General features: G+C 36.9%; 6 protein-coding genes across 6 annotated transcripts in view; 3 read left to right on the top strand and 3 right to left on the bottom strand.

Moving 5' to 3' along the window:
* Positions 1 to 2,553, bottom strand: part of LOC111785332 (phosphatidylinositol glycan anchor biosynthesis class U protein-like) — a 13,546-nt gene extending 10,993 nt beyond the window's left edge. The window contains exon 1 of the mRNA XM_023665740.1: positions 2,454 to 2,553. The gene's annotated coding sequence lies outside the window, so the exon portion shown is untranslated. The remainder of the gene's footprint in view (positions 1 to 2,453) is intronic.
* On the bottom strand, positions 11 to 3,521 carry LOC111785331 (phosphatidylinositol glycan anchor biosynthesis class U protein-like). Its single transcript, XM_023665739.1, has 8 exons — positions 3,241 to 3,521; positions 3,097 to 3,144; positions 2,930 to 2,990; positions 2,584 to 2,616; positions 2,158 to 2,279; positions 847 to 981; positions 494 to 570; positions 11 to 394 (listed from the first exon to the last, which is right to left on the bottom strand). Exons 1-8 carry the CDS (start codon positions 3,404 to 3,406, stop codon positions 110 to 112), a joined length of 927 nt encoding a protein of 308 aa, XP_023521507.1. The 5' UTR covers positions 3,407 to 3,521; the 3' UTR covers positions 11 to 109.
* Positions 3,522 to 5,461: 1,940 nt separating this feature from the next.
* On the bottom strand, positions 5,462 to 10,038 carry LOC111785328 (sugar transport protein 12-like). Its single transcript, XM_023665736.1, has 4 exons — positions 9,906 to 10,038; positions 9,483 to 9,808; positions 8,353 to 9,390; positions 5,462 to 5,567 (listed from the first exon to the last, which is right to left on the bottom strand). Exons 1-4 carry the CDS (start codon positions 10,036 to 10,038, stop codon positions 5,466 to 5,468), a joined length of 1,599 nt encoding a protein of 532 aa, XP_023521504.1. The 3' UTR covers positions 5,462 to 5,465.
* A 532-nt stretch (positions 10,039 to 10,570) lies between these two features.
* Positions 10,571 to 11,086, top strand: LOC111785329 (ethylene-responsive transcription factor ERF026-like). Its single transcript, XM_023665737.1, has one exon. The coding sequence runs from the start codon at positions 10,571 to 10,573 to the stop codon at positions 11,084 to 11,086; it is 516 nt and encodes a 171-aa protein (XP_023521505.1).
* Positions 11,087 to 13,612: 2,526 nt separating this feature from the next.
* LOC111785330 (dehydration-responsive element-binding protein 1E-like) lies at positions 13,613 to 14,337 on the top strand. The gene has a single exon (XM_023665738.1). It carries the CDS (start codon positions 13,643 to 13,645, stop codon positions 14,330 to 14,332), a length of 690 nt encoding a protein of 229 aa, XP_023521506.1. The 5' UTR covers positions 13,613 to 13,642; the 3' UTR covers positions 14,333 to 14,337.
* A 1,438-nt stretch (positions 14,338 to 15,775) lies between these two features.
* LOC111785327 lies at positions 15,776 to 16,519 on the top strand (the record flags this gene model as incomplete). The annotated part of the gene is made up of 1 exon (XM_023665735.1): positions 15,776 to 16,519. A coding segment is annotated over exon 1 (744 nt), but the record flags the coding sequence as incomplete, so codon positions are not given.
* Positions 16,520 to 16,781: the final 262 nt, after the last annotated feature.

The following is a 16,781-nucleotide window of genomic DNA, read 5'->3' as shown; positions in this document are numbered from 1 at the left end:
GACCTATCACAATCGCACTTGTGTACTGGGTGAAGTAGGCATATGTTCATTTTGGTATGAGAAATGCGAAGTGTCAACGGGTACATTAATAAATATATGGCAGAAAGTTCTAAATAAAAAATCCATACCTTCTAAACATCTCCCAGAGTCCACCAAATTGTTTAAGAGATACGCCACAGAGAAGCAGCAGATACACAGAAAATAAAGAAACCCATAATAAGAAATACATGACTGGTCTCAATGAGAAACCATTTGGTACTTCAGACTGATTGATCACTTCCTCCTGCTGGCTACAGCTATCACGTGAAGGTCCCACAACAACTCTACTACTACTCCTTTGCAAGAACAATTTCCTAGGAGGAGCATCTAAGCCATTACCTAGTAGAAGGACTACCTGGGGGGAAGAAGGAGAACATAGCAACTATATTAGAAGAATCCATGAGCAAGCAAATTATATATTGTCTTACAAACACCCAAGACAGAACAATCATACCGGAATTATAAGAATTATAGGATAAAGAGATAGATGAGTCGCCACCACAAATCCAAAAGCAGCCAATGGAACTTGTCCTGTACTACATTAGATGCATCTTATCAAATGAATGGTTCAAAATAACCAAAAAGAAAATCATAACAAAAATAAATGTATATTTTCAGTAACAAAAACATGCAATCAGTGTAATGGTGGTATGAAAAATGTCAATTTGCTGGTGCTTCAATATGAACAGCAAACCTTTGAAGTTTTGGTGAAATTCACGTGTATGACTCTTGTCTATAAATTATGCTTTTTCAGAAGGCGGAAGAAAAAAGATTGTCATTACAAAGCAAAGATTGCTAATTTCTTGCCTTTAGATGCTCCATAGAGCGTAAGCACAATGGCTAGATTTTCGATTGGAGATGTGGACAAACCCACACATGCAACAATTGTGAAAGGATTCCACAGGTACACAAGAGAAGCAATATCTCCAGCTGGGAAGAACTCTGCTAACATTAAACAAATAATGACATTAGTCAGAAGCCAATAAAAGAAAGGAATGTAGCATTCAAACAAGTAAGTTGAAATCCAACTCGAAAGGCAGTTCTCATGTGAATGACAATGACATACAACTATAAGACAATCCAGATCTATAATGAAGTCATCCAGAAAACAGAGCTTTCCCCTTCGTAATTTTATATTCATCAATGAAATTTCTGTTTCCTTAAAAAATATTATTATTACTACAGCAACCAAAAAGACCATGTTTTCATGTATTTCTCCCAATTTCTCCCTTTGTAAGTGTGAAATATCAATTTCTATGGAATAATATAATTGTCAATTCTCATTTACTTACAATAGTTATAAGGGAAATTTTTTTAAGGGAAAAAAAAGGTCTAATACGTAAAAAGGAAAAAACTTATACAAATAATTAAAATATAATTATAGCCAATAAATCTAACTATGAAAAACATCACAAACATAAACCAACAGTAAGAATTGAATATCCGTATTGCTAAATCAACCTAATAAGTGATTTCCAAGTCCTCACTTCCCAGCTCTATCACTTAGAAAGAATCTACAGTAATCATATAGGTCAAGACAAATATAACTAGATAGTGAAACTGCAATTTTGCGCTTCTCTTATGTAGAAAGGATTTCAATTCTAAAGTCCACTAACCACATCCATTCAAATTGAGATAGTTGTCTGAATGTACGAGTTATATATGAACTCAATTGGGCATTGAACACTATATCATCTTCTATACAAGGTTTAATACATCTCAGATCAGCACCATGCTGAGTAGCTGATTTCTGTATCATGCTTCAACAGTTCAAAGGAAACCTATATCCAAAGGCATTAGATTGCATCTTAAACTTACTTCATTTATTCAGAAACAAGAAGATTATAGAACAAGAATAGATGAGAGTCTGAGGGCCAACATCTTATTCAGTTTCAGGGGAGTTTTCATTTCAAGCAAATAATGGCTTTCTGTGATATTTGTATAACCAGAAACAAGTTTCAAACGAAAGGAGTACAGAGAATGCAACAGAAATTTACAAAGTGAGCAGAGGAAAAATCAATACAAATTACTTCAGCGTAAGAACCCAACCTTATAAGAGAAATGCAAGATGACAATTAATTTCATCATATGCATAATTTTCAATCGCATGTCAAGTACCTGAGTTTTTTGATAGGTTAACCTTCAGCAATCTCAAATTCCGATAATATGCCCTCTGAAGATTCTGACCGACTGCACGAATAAGCAATGCACTCAGAACATCTGCAACCACAAAAGCAAAACTATGCAACAATACATTTATATTAACAGCCTGAATAAATAACAGAACTATCATTAATTAATGAAAATCTTAGGCCTTGAAGAAATCACAAATAATTTAAGTACAAAAAATGCACAGCAGAAATGCTAAAAGAAATTGGACTTCACTGAAACCCATTCACTTTCAAACCATTGANAAGTGCACAACAGAAATGCTAAAAAAAATTGGACTTCACTGAAACCCATTCACTTTCAAACCATTGATAACAACCTTAAAAGTGCATAAATCAATCTTAGGGGCGAACAAAAAAAGAATTCAAAATTCACCTGCATAAAAGATGGTCTGGTTGCCCTTCAATTCTGCATCACAAAAATACAACTATTATTGAATGTCAGAAAACACACCAAACTTAGGCATTATACTCCGAGCACTTGCAAGCTCAGGATCCTAGTAATTCAGAAATTCTGAAGTTACCAAATTCATTTTCACGGGCTTCAAACTCTTCAATTTAAGTATGCAATAAGAAAAACGATAGAAGAAACGAAAAACTAATCAGCTTCAGGTTCTTAGCCATTATAAATACAAAACACAGACACCTGTTAAACCAACAAGGAGAAAAAAAAGCCTCCATTGAAGTACAATGTTACATTTCTTTTGGAGGTTGGTTTCTACCTTCTGACAGTCAGTGGCCCTAGAAGAGACAGTAACAGAGGAGAGCCATGGTACATAGATCCTGCTCAGAAAAATAACCAAATTCTCAAAATTATAAGATAACCATCTACAATCAGCCAGCTTCAGAAGCAACATTTGAATTGATAACGAAAGGAAAACAAGGAAACCTGCATAGGGAGACATTGACGACTGCTTTAACCAATAGCCCTCAGCTACTGCAAGACATTTAACAATCAACAAGATATCATGAGCATAAACTAAGCTAGAAACCAATCATAGCTAGAATCTCAAAAGAAAAGTGAGTAAAATACGTCGATGAATGCTGGTTAGAGGTGTGGAGACTTCGGGGCGAGAGGACAGATTCAGATTGGGAAAATATATCATAACGATCCTAAAAATCACTGACAATACCATCCATATCCAAAAGTTTCCCTTCCTTTTCTTCTCCTCCTCTTCGAATTGTTCCTTCGCCGCCATTTCCAACTCTTCCGTTCTCCTTCTTCAACAAGTTACTGAAATGGAGGATTCCTTCTTCAAACTTCAGCACGGTTTTTCGAGAACCAAAGGTTTTGGGCGGTCGCAGATCGGGGGCTTCAGCTACCGGCTACCGGCTGCCTGCTGCAGATGGTATCCATTTTTAATTGGGCTCGGCTGGCGAGGCCCAATCACTCGTTCTAAAAATATTTGGGCCAATCGTTATGGGCCCAAATTGCATTGGATGAGGGCTATTTGGGAATTTAAGAAGATGTAAATAATGGTTTAGTCTTTAGAACGGGAATGACAATATATAAAACAAAAGTAATTAATATTAAATAAATCAAATATTTTTTTTTTACCAGTTTTGAGGTAATTAATCTCTGAGTAACACGTCTAAGCTTAATTTCACAAGATTTTATAAATGAGAGTTATATTTCGTCATTTAAGTTCACATTAAATTAATCATGGATATATATTTCTTAAATATTATTTGATTAAACCTTTAAAAGTTTCACGTGAAACTTAGATTAAAAAAAGAACAAAAGAGATTAAATTATTGATCATGGTTAAGGAGGTTTGATTTATTAATTATTTTAAGCCTAAAAGTTGGAAAGGAAATACATAAGAAAAAATGAAAGTAAATAAAGAATTGATATTGGTACGCCACGTGGTACAGAATTTGAGACATAATACAAGACAAATTTAGGAACAAATATTTGCCGGCCAACTTCCAATAAATTGTTTTATTTTCCATTTTTAGAATCAATATCGGCTGTTGGAATATGGAAACTCANCACGATAAATAATAATTTTTTTTTTTTTCTTTTTACATTTGTGAAATACACATTTTGATACCGCGATTTGACAGCGGATGATTCATGTGTGACTCGACTTAGTAAATAATGCTTATATATACTTTTTTTTCTTACTTTATTTACCGAAACGCTTGCCTTTAACAATATCTTCTCATATATCATGTGTTTCATTTGGCATCTTTTTCGAATATTAATCTTAAAAGATCTCTTTCAATTTAATAACATTCATTTACACGCTTATAAATCTAAGATCGGGTCAATTTCTTGCTAGACAAATTTAATTATTCTTATTAAATTATATTTTTTTTTTATTATTATTGTTTTGATGTTGGTTAAACAAGTGGCTTTCGTTACCATTTTTGAATGACAAAATTGTGTTTTATGTATATATAAACAAAAAAAAAATAAAAAATAAAAAACAAACAGCAAAAACAATGTGGGGAGAGTAGCTAGAGACACTATTGAAGAACAAAGTGTCAAGTGGAAGGGATAGCGAAAAATCGTGAAGTTTATTTAGTCAACTATACGAGAGCGTATTCGGTTGCATGTTTTTGAAAATTGGGACCTAAATTTGGTAAAAGAATCCGTTTCTTCAAAGCTACATTAATGCTATCATGATGTGTTTCTATCAGAGACACACATTCAGATAGCGTGTTTTGGATCAGACAAATATTGTTCAAATTAGTAAACAATTTCTTGTATCGACTCTATTTTTCCGGATTCTCGTGCATGTAGCCAGATCACTATCATTGGGAGTATCACCTCAACTACAACGTCTTTCCCAGCTTTACTACCCTGATACCCGTTTAAACAGTCTCTTTTAATTAGTGTCCAAACTTAACATGTTTGCCAAAAATCTCATATTCAATAATCTCAGTTTACTTACCTGTACTTATTTAAGAACTTATACCAACATAAAACCCTAACTACACTAACATATTCCACGAGCACAACCATTACACACCTCATCTAAATAAACAACACTTATGGAAGAAACTAGAAAGCAACTCAATTTATATTCATAATGTTACCGACGATAACACGATTAATAAAATTGGTTCTCTGTTCGCCTATCAACGATGCACCTTTCTCCTCCTCTTTGGACCCTATACAAAATGACACAAACTCGATTTGTGTACCCAAAACCGGAGAGAAAAAAAAAACACGACATTAAAAAAAAACAAAAAAAAAGATTGTAGCAAACTTCCTAAATCCACCCGTCTTCATTGATGGGCTTCTTCACATCACACTTCCAAATCGCTTTCAACCATTGAATTCAAACGTCCATTTCTGTCGTCATCATTCTCAAATGTCTCATTTTGTTCGACATCCTCACCATTTTCAATCTCCAACGGACCGGTTCTAGTCAACTCCTGAGCCCTCTCGGCCTGTTCTTCCCAATTGGTCCGAGCCAGCGCCATGAGCATCGCCATTGCACATGAGGCCTGCGCCGCCAGCAGCCCAATCCACAGTCCTTTGAAGTCCCACCCGCCGTAGAAGCTCAACCATATCGCAATCGGCATTCCCACCATGTAAAAACACACCAAATTTATATTCGCTCCCAATGTTGGCCTCGCTGTCCCTCTCAAAACCCCGCAGGTTGTCGTCTGTGGGCAGTTCCCCAGCTCGCAAAGTCCGATGATTGGGAGGACTAGCGATGTCAATTCTATGATTTCTGTGTCATTCGTGAACATTGTGGCCCACAGTTTTCGAACTTTGAAAGCGAATACCAATGCTGAAAGGCCAAAGAAGAAGCTGAAACAGAGCCCAACAATGGCGGCTAATTTGGCTCTGTTTGGTTGGTTTGCTCCCAATTCGTTTCCAACTCTTGTTGAAACTCCAACGCTTAGTGACGATGGGAAAATGTAGATTAAAGCTGTGGTTTGAATCAAAATCCCCATGGAAGCCACTGTTGATTGAGGATTCATCATGAACCCACTTAGCATAATCATGATTTCGTACCACCACCATTCCAAACAAACCGAAATACAGCTTGGAATTGCTAACCTAAGAAGCGACTTCCACTCCTTCAAACACTCCGACGAGAATCCCGGCCAGGAATTCTTGTACACGCCGAAGACGAGGATGAAAATAATCACCGATCCGACGAGGTTGAAGTTCGTCCACACAGCTCCCAAAGCGACGCCGTGAATTCCCAAATCGAGAACAGAGACGAGAAGGTAATTAATTGGAACGTGAAAAAGAACTGACAATGCAACGCAGTAAGTGAGAGGGAGGTTAATTGATTGACAACGAAGGTAAATTCGTAAAGGGTGAAGAAAAGACAGAGCAATTAAATCAGGGATAGAACAGAGGATGAAGGAATGAGCTTCATTGGCAATATCATCCTCTTGTCCACAAAAGATCAGAATTTTCTTCATATTGAGCCACAAAAACGAAATGGGTATTGAAGAAAGGAGAAGAAGAATGACTGTTCTTTGAAGGGCAAGGCCCAAAAGTTTGAATCTTTTAGCCCCAAAAGCTTGGCCGCAGATGGGCTCCATGCCAGAAGCCAATCCAGACAGAACAGAGTAGCCAGTGATATTAGCAAACCCAATTGCCAGCGAACCGCCGGCCAAGGACAAATCGCCCAACTGGCCGAGGAACAACATGGAAATCATGGAACGAGAGTACATAAAAAATCCGACAAAAATCATCGGAAGAGCGACGTGGGCTATAGATTTGCACTCCGAGAGAACAAGACAGAGAAATGGATATTTGTCTGCTACTGTCGTTGAAATGGTTGGGTTTTCGGAGATCAGAGGAGCTGTAAGTGAATGATTAGTTGTCGGACTATTTGGTTGGTCGGAAAGTAGAGGAACAGAAGAAGCAGACATTGTCGGAAGCAAGTTTTTTGAAGGGGGATTATGAAATTGGACACCCAGAAAGAAACAGAGAGGGATTTCTAAGAAAGACCAAATCTGAAATGGGTGACTGTGAAGAAGTTATTAGGGTCATGGCCGTATTTATAGCCTACAAAATTCCACTTTAATTTATGAATCAACACATTAATGAGCATTAAAACAAGGTTAAAATAAATTAATTACAATATAGTCATTAGATAAGAGTTATAATTTTCTGAAAATAAACCGCGTATTCATGCATGGCTGATGCTATGCTTGGCTTATTTCCCACTTGTTAAATTCCGGGAATGATGGCTTTGGACCCACGCCGTTTTCCTTTTACTTTCTCATTGTCTTTTTATTTATATATTATGATATCTTCATATGAAATTACCTTAATAGAATCAACGGGACATCACGCCTTGTTCGTATCGAATCATATCAAGTCTTCCTCTAACTCGCTACTTGAATTCGAGTGAAATAAGAAATATGAACAGTCTATTAGAGATCCTTAAAAGATAAATTGAATCAAATAATTATAGTGTGTTAAAAGATTCAAACTTTAACAACAGAATTAATGTGTTATAGATATGATTATAACGTATTCTTTTATGGAAACGAGATATGATTTCAATGTTCTAAAACCATGGTCGAGTAACACATTAATTTCCAAAAAACAACACCAAATCCAAGAATAAAATTGAATTTTCGAGGGTGTATGAAATTGTAACAAAAACAACCACTATATTTTATCTTAAAGACAACGTTAGAATTTTTAACCAAATTTTACAAACGATTCCAAATCGAACTCCTTCACAATGTGAATATAGAGGACGTCAACTCCTCTTTTGGAGTCTTAGTCATTGTTTTACTGGCATGACTTTGATACCATGTTAGATAAAAATGACTTTCCACAATTGTATGATATTGTCTACTTTGAGCATAAGTTATCAGGGTCCCCAAATGCCTCATGGAAAGAATATATATATATATATATATATTTTTAAAGAATATCCCATTTAAAAGGATAAAAAACAACGATTAAAAAGAAAAATCATGTAAATTGAAAGAAATTATTACTCTGAACAGAGCTAAGAAGAGGAAACAAACCCTAAACCCTAATCCAAAATCTAACCTATCCCCTAAACCTATTGAACTAATGAATAAACATGAATCAAAAAAGCAATAGAAACAAAAGAATTTCAAACCAAACCCACTTCAAAAAATTCTAATCCGAAGAGGCATGTGGGGTTTCAGTTGCCTGAGTTTGAGTTTGATCTTGGCTCACATATTTTCCCCAATACGGATGTTTCTGCCAAACAAGAGTCATCTCTTCAATAGGCACACCCTTTGTCTCCGGCAGATACTTATATATGAATATGCTCATCACCACCACGAAGAAAGCAAAAAATATGAACATCCCAAATTTCATGTGGCACAGCATAGCCGTGAACACTTGAGCAACCACAAAAGTGAAGATCATATTCACCGAAACGTTCACACTTTGAAGGGCCGATCGAACCTCTAGAGAAAATATTTCACTTGGAACCAACCATCCCAAAGGCCCCCATGACCAAGCAAACCCTGCAGTGTATATGCATATGAACAACACCACTGCCCCGGCATACTCCTTCGACAATTCCCCGGCGACCCCGTCGATGCCGAACTTGTAAGCGATCATAGCCGTAACCACAACTTGAGATATGAACATTTGAGTACCACCTTCAAGGAAAAGAACCCTTCTCCCAAATTTATCAACAAGAAAAATGGAGACAACGGTGGAGAGGCAATTGACTGTTCCAGTAATCATGGCGGAGATTAAAGAGGCAGAGTTTCCAAATCCAAGTGTTTTAAACAAAACAGGAGCATAGAAAGTGATGACATTGATTCCAGTCAATTGCTGAAAAAATGGGATGGCTATTGCCATTGCAAGCTGTGGCCTATATTTTCTTTTGAACAATGCACTCCATTGGTTCTTCACTTGCTTTGATGCGTCCCTAGCTGCCACCAAATCGGCTAGCTCGGCGTCTACGTCGTCGACTCCTCGAACTTTCTTGAGAAGCTCCTTGGCCTCGTCGTGGCGGTCACGCTCGATTAGAGAGCTCGGGGTGTCGGTGAGGGTCATGGAGCCGAAAATTATGATCATGGCTGGGACCATGGCTCCTCCAAGGCTGAGCCTCCAACCCCAACCTCCGGGGATCAACGAGAAGGCGTAGTTGAGAACGTTGGCTATTAGAATGCCAATTGTGATCATGAGTTGAAAGAGATTGTTGAGAGATCCTCTGTATTTATAAGGCGCCATTTCGGATAGATAAATTGGCACCGACTGCAAAACAAAATAAGAATATTGTTAGGAATCACGATCATCCAGTTCGAATATAATTTGATTTTTGCGAGCAAAAGGGTTATATTAGAAACCTGATTAGCGCAACCAATGCCGAAACCGAGAAGTAAGCGGCCGGCGATGAGCATGGAAACGGTTTGAGCAAAGCCGTTGAGAAGAGCACCGGCGAGAAACAGAATGCCGCCCATGAGCATCGTAATTCGACGGCCACACTTTCGACTGACGGTGGCGGCCACCAGGGAGGAGACGAGAGCCGCCAGATAAAGGGAGGAGGTAAAAAGAGTCAAAATTTGACTGTCAAATTTACAGTATTGATTATTGGATGGATCTGTGGATGTTTCTTTTTCGTATACGGCTGGGAAAAACTTGGATAAGAATGAATCCATGGAGGTCACTCCACCTGAACAAAACCAAGACAAACACCCATTATTATGATTATTATTGTATTATAATTATTAATTAAAAGAAAGAAAAAAAAAATGGAATTATTAAATTACCTGAGATACCCAAATCATATCCAAAAATTAACCCGCCAGAGGCTGCAATGAAGCAGGTATAAAACACTTTCCAGGTAAATTTTCCTGGATAATTTTTTCCTGTCTCTGAAACCACCATAACTCCACCCGCCATTCTCCAAAGAAAAAAAAGATTGTGGGGAGGAAGGGATAAGGTTATTGGGTAAAGATAAAGTTACTGGGCAGTCTTTATTTTATAGTAAAAATTATGATAGGCAGTTAGATTTTGAATTTCAAATAACAGTTATATTTGATTGGGTCATATAAAAACTTATAGTCGGGTGGTTCTGTTAGATTTTATTTTATTTTTATTTCAAATAACAAGTTTTTATTTATTTATTTATTTATATTTTAACTATTTTATTAGGATTTATAATTATCTTTTTAAAATTTAAACAATATATAATTTTACTAATTTTTTAATTATTCATTTCTTATATATGTATATTTATTGATTGAAGTGTTCAAAATATTCTTTTAATAAGAAATTGATTATAAATTTAAATTTATAGTTAAGATTGATATATTTATTCAATAACGAATCAATTTCATATAGGTAAACCAGTTCTGATTCCATTTAATCTAAACGGAATCCAAAATTAATATTCAATAAATAAAAATTCTTTATTTAAAAATGTAATTCTGTCATGGCTTCTTTGACTTCCTCTTCTGCCTCATCTTCATCGACCAAGAAGCATCCTTTGTACAGAGGAATTCGGTGCAGGGGTGGAAAATGGGTGTCGGAGATCCGGGAGCCACGTAAGACGACACGCATATGGCTCGGTACATTTCCGACACCCGAGATGGCTGCCACAGCTTACGACGTTGCCGCTCTCGCTCTCCGAGGTGATCAAGCCATCCTTAACTTCCCCTCCTCTGTTGCCTCCTATCCTGTTCCTGTCTCCACCTCCCCGCTTGACATACGCAATGCTGCCGCCGCCGCCGCCGCCAATGCGTTGAACAAAGTTGAGACTTGCCGCACTAACATTGAAGATAGTGGTAATACGGCGTCGTTCGTGGATGAGGAGGAGATTTTTGGGATGCCAAGTTTGCTGGCCGACATGGCGGAGGGGATGATGGTGTCGCCGCCAAGAATGAACTCTCCGCCGCTGTCTGATGACAACTCCGATGGAGCGGAATGTTTATGGAACTATTTTTTATGATATAATTAATGTATGTTAAAAAATAAAATGGATTCATTTTTTAAAAAAATTGTTTTTTTTTTTTTTACTAGAAAAAGTGGTTTTGGTTTAGTGGATTAATTTTTTATTTATTTATAAACCCAAGTGTGAATTAATTAATGATTTTAATTTCTCCAATTTCAGTAAACATTCACATACTCCACTACTTGCCTATGGTTTGGTGGGAATGAGATCGCATTAAATATATGAAAATTTAATTTATTTTTAGTGACCAATAATTTATACCATAATATAAAGGGACCCCTTAACTAAATTAACTATAAAATATCTCCCAATAATAAATGGATGAAATAATATTAAAAACCCTTTTGTCAAACTTTTTGCGTGGAGAAAAAATAAGATATATATATTTTTGCCGACCTCAAATCTCAACTTTTTACGACAGTGGCCGCACTCGACAAAAGCCTGTCGGAAATATCTATTCTTAATAATAATAATAAGAGTTGGAACTAAATTGACATTAAAGTAGAAAAAGTAATACTAAATGAATAGCTTGTACTTAAAAGAATATTAGCGGAATTCAATTTTAATTTGAATGATGAGTTTGAATTATTTTAATAATATTAACATATATTAATAAGTTAAAGGCATGTTTAAGATGGTCAATTCAAAATTTTCCACCAACGCATGTCATTAAAAAATTTCGATTTAAATCCTTACCTCATATATGCATTCTCGTCTTCTAAAATCATAATTATGAGAATGATTGTAATAATTAGTTTTCCCAGGTGAATAAATAGTTTTTTTTTTTTTCCTTCTACGACACACATTTGACTAATATTTTAAAAAGTGAACGTCTTCATCCTACTTATAGCCTAGAGTTATCAACTTGAGCATTTGTACAAGTGTTTAAGCCTCCTCGAGCCGTGGGGAAGTAAGCTACAAGTATTTTCGGCCTAATGTAAAGTTTAAAGAGAGTCGGTTTAAATTACGTGAATAAACCCTATACGCACCCTATACAAAATGAAAAGTAATTTAGTTGGGTTGTCTAAACTAATTTGGATTAAACCTAAACATATGGTAACAGACCCATGTCTAGGATTTGGATCGTAATTCAAAATATATATTCGGCACTTGATGATCCTTATAATTTATTGAGATACGGTCAAACTACCTACTTCTAGCTTTCAAGAGTGATATTACTCTACAATCTAACGCATGTTCTTTCAACTGTTTTGTTCTCACCCAATTTAATATAAACGCTATTATTAATTATCTAGAGACGCTATTATTTAAAAAAAATAAAATAAAATTGGGTGGCCATTTTTGAAACGACCAGTTAAATCCCATCTCTTGGGTGGACCTAGGCTTGACCGGGTAACCCGACGGCCCAAACAAGTCAAGAAGGCTCGTGTAGAAGCCCAAGTTAACTGTTGTTCAAATTTTAGCCCACGTTTTTCCCGTGACTCCGTGGGCTAACCGTAAGACAGCTGTCAAAGGCCTGAGTGTGAACGCCCACTAACCACCCACCCCTTAATTTGATTTTTTTTACTTAAATAATGGGTTAGCATATTTAATATATTTAACATGAGTTTCAATCAATTTTTAAACTACAATCAGAATGGATTTATCTTTTTTTTTTCTTTCTAAATTTCCTCTATATTTTTTTAGTTCAATATAAATAATGTATATAAACAATAGCGTAAATGTCAATATGAAGTTCAATCCTTCTATATTAAATAGATGTACTAAAATAGAGTTTTTCTTTATTAAGAATTTAATTTTAAATTAAGTTCCAACAATTGATGGTAGATTTTGTTAGATGATGGAAGTCCCACATCGACTAATTTAGGGAATGATCATGGGTTTATAAGTGAGGAATACTAACTCCATTGGTATGAGGCCTTTTGGGGAAGCCCAAAGCAAAGCCATGAGAGTTTATGCTCAAAGTGGACAATATCATACCATTGTGGAGAGTCGTGTTCGTCTAACAGATTTTATTATTATTATTATTTAAATAATAAAATCAGGTTATTGCTATAGTTAATACAAGGCCAAACGTTTCTTCTTCTTTTTTAATAAATTAATGAAACGTGTAGAAACTAAACCACGATTATATTTAATAAGTTATGAAAACAAATATTTTTACCGAAAAATAATCAAATTTGATAACTTCATACGTCGTCAAACTGAGACAAGACATTAAAACTGTGGTGTCAAGTCTCACGTGCGGATTTGAAACCCACGCAGAATCCATGCGTTGCTCACACGCACTAAGCTTAGTCTCTAACTAAACTGCCACGTCACCACAAAAATGTTAATAAATTAAATAAAGTAACCGGACAAAGGGTTAAACTCAATTTTATTGGATGTATTAAGTTTTTAAAATATCCAATTTGGTTTTAATTATTATTAGGCGATTTGTTTTGTCGCGTTTTTGCGTGTGGATTTGGGTGCTTTGTACCACGTGTTGGAATCCCCTGCAGCCGAAGCTATTTAAGCATCTCACTGCCATTGTTTTCAGTCTTGAAATCAAAACTCCTCCAATTTCTCTGAATTCAATTCAATTTCTATTCCATGGATTTCTTCACCCAATTTTCTGATCCAATTCCTTATTATGGTAATTATAATTGCAAGTCGGAATCTTCGTCCACTCTGTCGGACGCCGGAACGCCGCCCCACGTGGTCGCTAACTCCGACGAGGAAGTGATACTGGCGTCGAACCGGCCAAAGCGGCGGGCTGGTCGGCGGGTTTTTAAGGAGACGAGGCATCCAGTGTACAGAGGAGTGCGGCGAAGGAATAAAGGCAAATGGGTGTGTGAGCTAAGGGAGCCGAATAAAAAGACGAGGATTTGGCTCGGGACTTACCCAACTGCTGAGATGGCGGCACGTGCACACGACGTTGCGGCACTCGCGTTGAGAGGAAAATCGGCTTGTCTCAATTTTGCTGACTCAGCTTGGCGGTTTCCGATTCCATCGAGTAATGATCCGTCGGTGATCAGAGAAGCGGCGGCGAAGGCGGCGAAAGAATGTGAGTATGAAGAGTGCAATGTGAGTCGGGAAGAGGACGACGTGATTTTGAGTCAGCCAAAGGCGGAGCCTGATCAACGGGATGACGTCGACGATGAGGCTTTGTCGAATATGCCCATGTTGCTTGCCAGCATGGCGGAAGGACCTCTGCTTTCTCCTCCTCGTTTTTGCGTACGCGATGACGTGGGGTGGGACAACGTGGATACAAATGATGATGTGTCATTGTGGAGCTTTTAGAAGTAGATAGAGNGAAAAAAAAAAAAAAAAACAAATAAAAGCAACAGTTCTAGAAGACTAATCCCACGAGAAACATTATTTTCAACGAAAGGTCAAAAGCTTATCCATTAAGAAAAGAAACTGAAAGGAATTAAAAAATAAAATAAAAAAGAAGCCGGTTAGACGGCGTATCCATTCCGTGTAGAAGGCGTGGTGAGAGACAGAGGATTAGACGGTTTTGGGGTCGTGGCCCGAAGAATTGAAAAGAATGGCCAAGGGTGAGGCGGTCATTTGTGAAAAATGTGGATACAAAAGATTCCAATACTTTGGACTCCCAAGTCCCAGTTGAATTGACTGCGTAAAAGTGCTTGTTAAACTCATTAAAAATGTTTCTCATGGGATGTTTTTGTCTCCATTATATATATATTGACAAGTTCTTACCATCAACACACTATTTGTTTAATGGTTTGACATGGCCTAAAACAGGTGAGCTGACTTGTACATGGTTAACCTCTCTTCTAACCATGCTATTTACGATGAATCATGTATTTAATTTAGCATATTACTCGATTGTCAACTAACTTATATTTCAGACATGTTTAGAAATGATTTGGAACAATACAAATTACTTCTTTTTGAATTATTATCGGTCACTCACTTGAGAAATGATTCACATTCCTAAAAAATAAGATTAACAATTTGATGCTATTTTGTATTTAACTGTCTATTTTTGTCTATTTTGCCTTTATCGTTCAAATTATGTATAAGGCGGCAAAATAGACTAAACATGAAACTATACGTCGTGGAATTAATATTTGGGGTTGGTTGGGCCTATTTAGGCTAAATTGAAACACAAGGTCCAATCCATTCCAACCCATTCCAATCCCTCAAATAATTTAAAGATTAGTGTCAAAGGATTCGTTCAATAATTGAATGTTTATATAAATATTGGATGGCTCTCTTCTTTGTTGTATTCCCATCAAAATTGAAGGCCACAGCATGCAGGAATTGGGCCTATTCCATCTAGTTAGTCTTTTTCAAAGCGTCTCATTTTTATAATATGGTATATAATTGATTTATGACGCTGTGTTTTCTTTATTTTATAATTGAAATTAAAAAAGTAATAATAAAAAGAAGAAAGCAACAAAAGGCAAAAAAGAGTAAAAAAAAAAAAATAGTAATAATAATCATTAAGTGCTGCGTGCACACGTGGCAGAGCGTGTGAGGAGTGCATAATTATATATTTGTTTATTTTAAAAAAAAAAAAAATTAATGGAAGTTTTGGTTGTTTGTTTTGTATATACCAATCCACCATTGTGCTTTTAATGCTCCAGTACTGCATGTCTCTCTGATTTCTGCTCCTCTGTTCTCTCTCTCTCTCTCTCTCTCTGTTCTCTCTCTCTCTCTCTCTCTGTTTCAAAATCATTTCGCAACTTGAATTCCTCTGTTCCATTTGATTTTGAAATGGCGTCGTTGGTGGATTCTTCTAGTTGGAGCCTCGTCGCCGCGAAACCTACGTCTTTCAAGCTCAAGGATTTTCTTCTTCAAGACGATTTCAGCTCTTGCTCCTCTAATGGCTTCCGATCGTTTCCACGAAGCCAATGCTGCACCACAACCGTCCGATTTCTCCTCAACAACGATTTCAAACGGACAGATTCTTCCGTAACGAAATCATTACCTCCTCCAACTGCCTCCACCAGAATCGCTCTCCCCGCGGTCTCCACTTTGCAAAAGGCGTCCAACGCTGTTGTCAGAGCATTTAAGCAGTTTCCGTTGCGCAGGAGTATTTCGCGGAAACTGATTCTCATATCCTTTTGGAAGAAATCGAATGTCGTTGATTCCAACGCCAAACGCTGGAAATCGTTTCGGGAATTTCTCGATGAGAAAGAACCGCCGTCGTCGTCGTCTGACCACGATCACGCCGATTCCGCCGATTCCTCGGTCATTGCTGTCGCTGCAAGAAACTCGATCTGTAGCTGTAGTAATAGCATCAGTTGGACGGAGAGCGAATTTACATCGGAGATGATTCCGTCGTCTTCGAGCGGTAATTTCGACAGTTGCAGCGAAATCGACGCCGCCAAGGACGAGAAGGATTCGCCTGGTAATCTCATAGCCAAAACAGATGGCATAGCGTTGGGAAAAGATTGCATTGAAGAAACAACCGCCGCCGCCGCCACCACCGCCGCCTACCCGGAGAAAGCTATTAAGGTCAGGATTTCGTTTTCTAATCCCATGCTTCGCGTTCCTTTGATAACCGTCTCTGATAGATTTGCCCAATCCATATCTGCCGTTTATTTTTTTAAAACTCCCTAACTGCTCAGTAAAAAATAAAATAAAATAAAATGAAAATGTTAATTTCGTGTTGTTTAAATAAATGTCTAAATTCTAATACTCAATATTAAATTTCATGAGTAAACTATAATAAGATGGAACTCATATATTATGATGTTGTGTTAGAATAGGAGAAAAT

This window comes from Cucurbita pepo, unplaced genomic scaffold (genome assembly GCF_002806865.2).
Source record: "Cucurbita pepo subsp. pepo cultivar mu-cu-16 unplaced genomic scaffold, ASM280686v2 Cp4.1_scaffold000451, whole genome shotgun sequence".
NCBI lineage: Eukaryota > Viridiplantae > Streptophyta > Magnoliopsida > Cucurbitales > Cucurbitaceae > Cucurbita > Cucurbita pepo.
The sequence above is the reverse complement of the archived record's forward strand: the minus strand, read 5'-3'. Positions and strand labels throughout refer to the sequence as shown.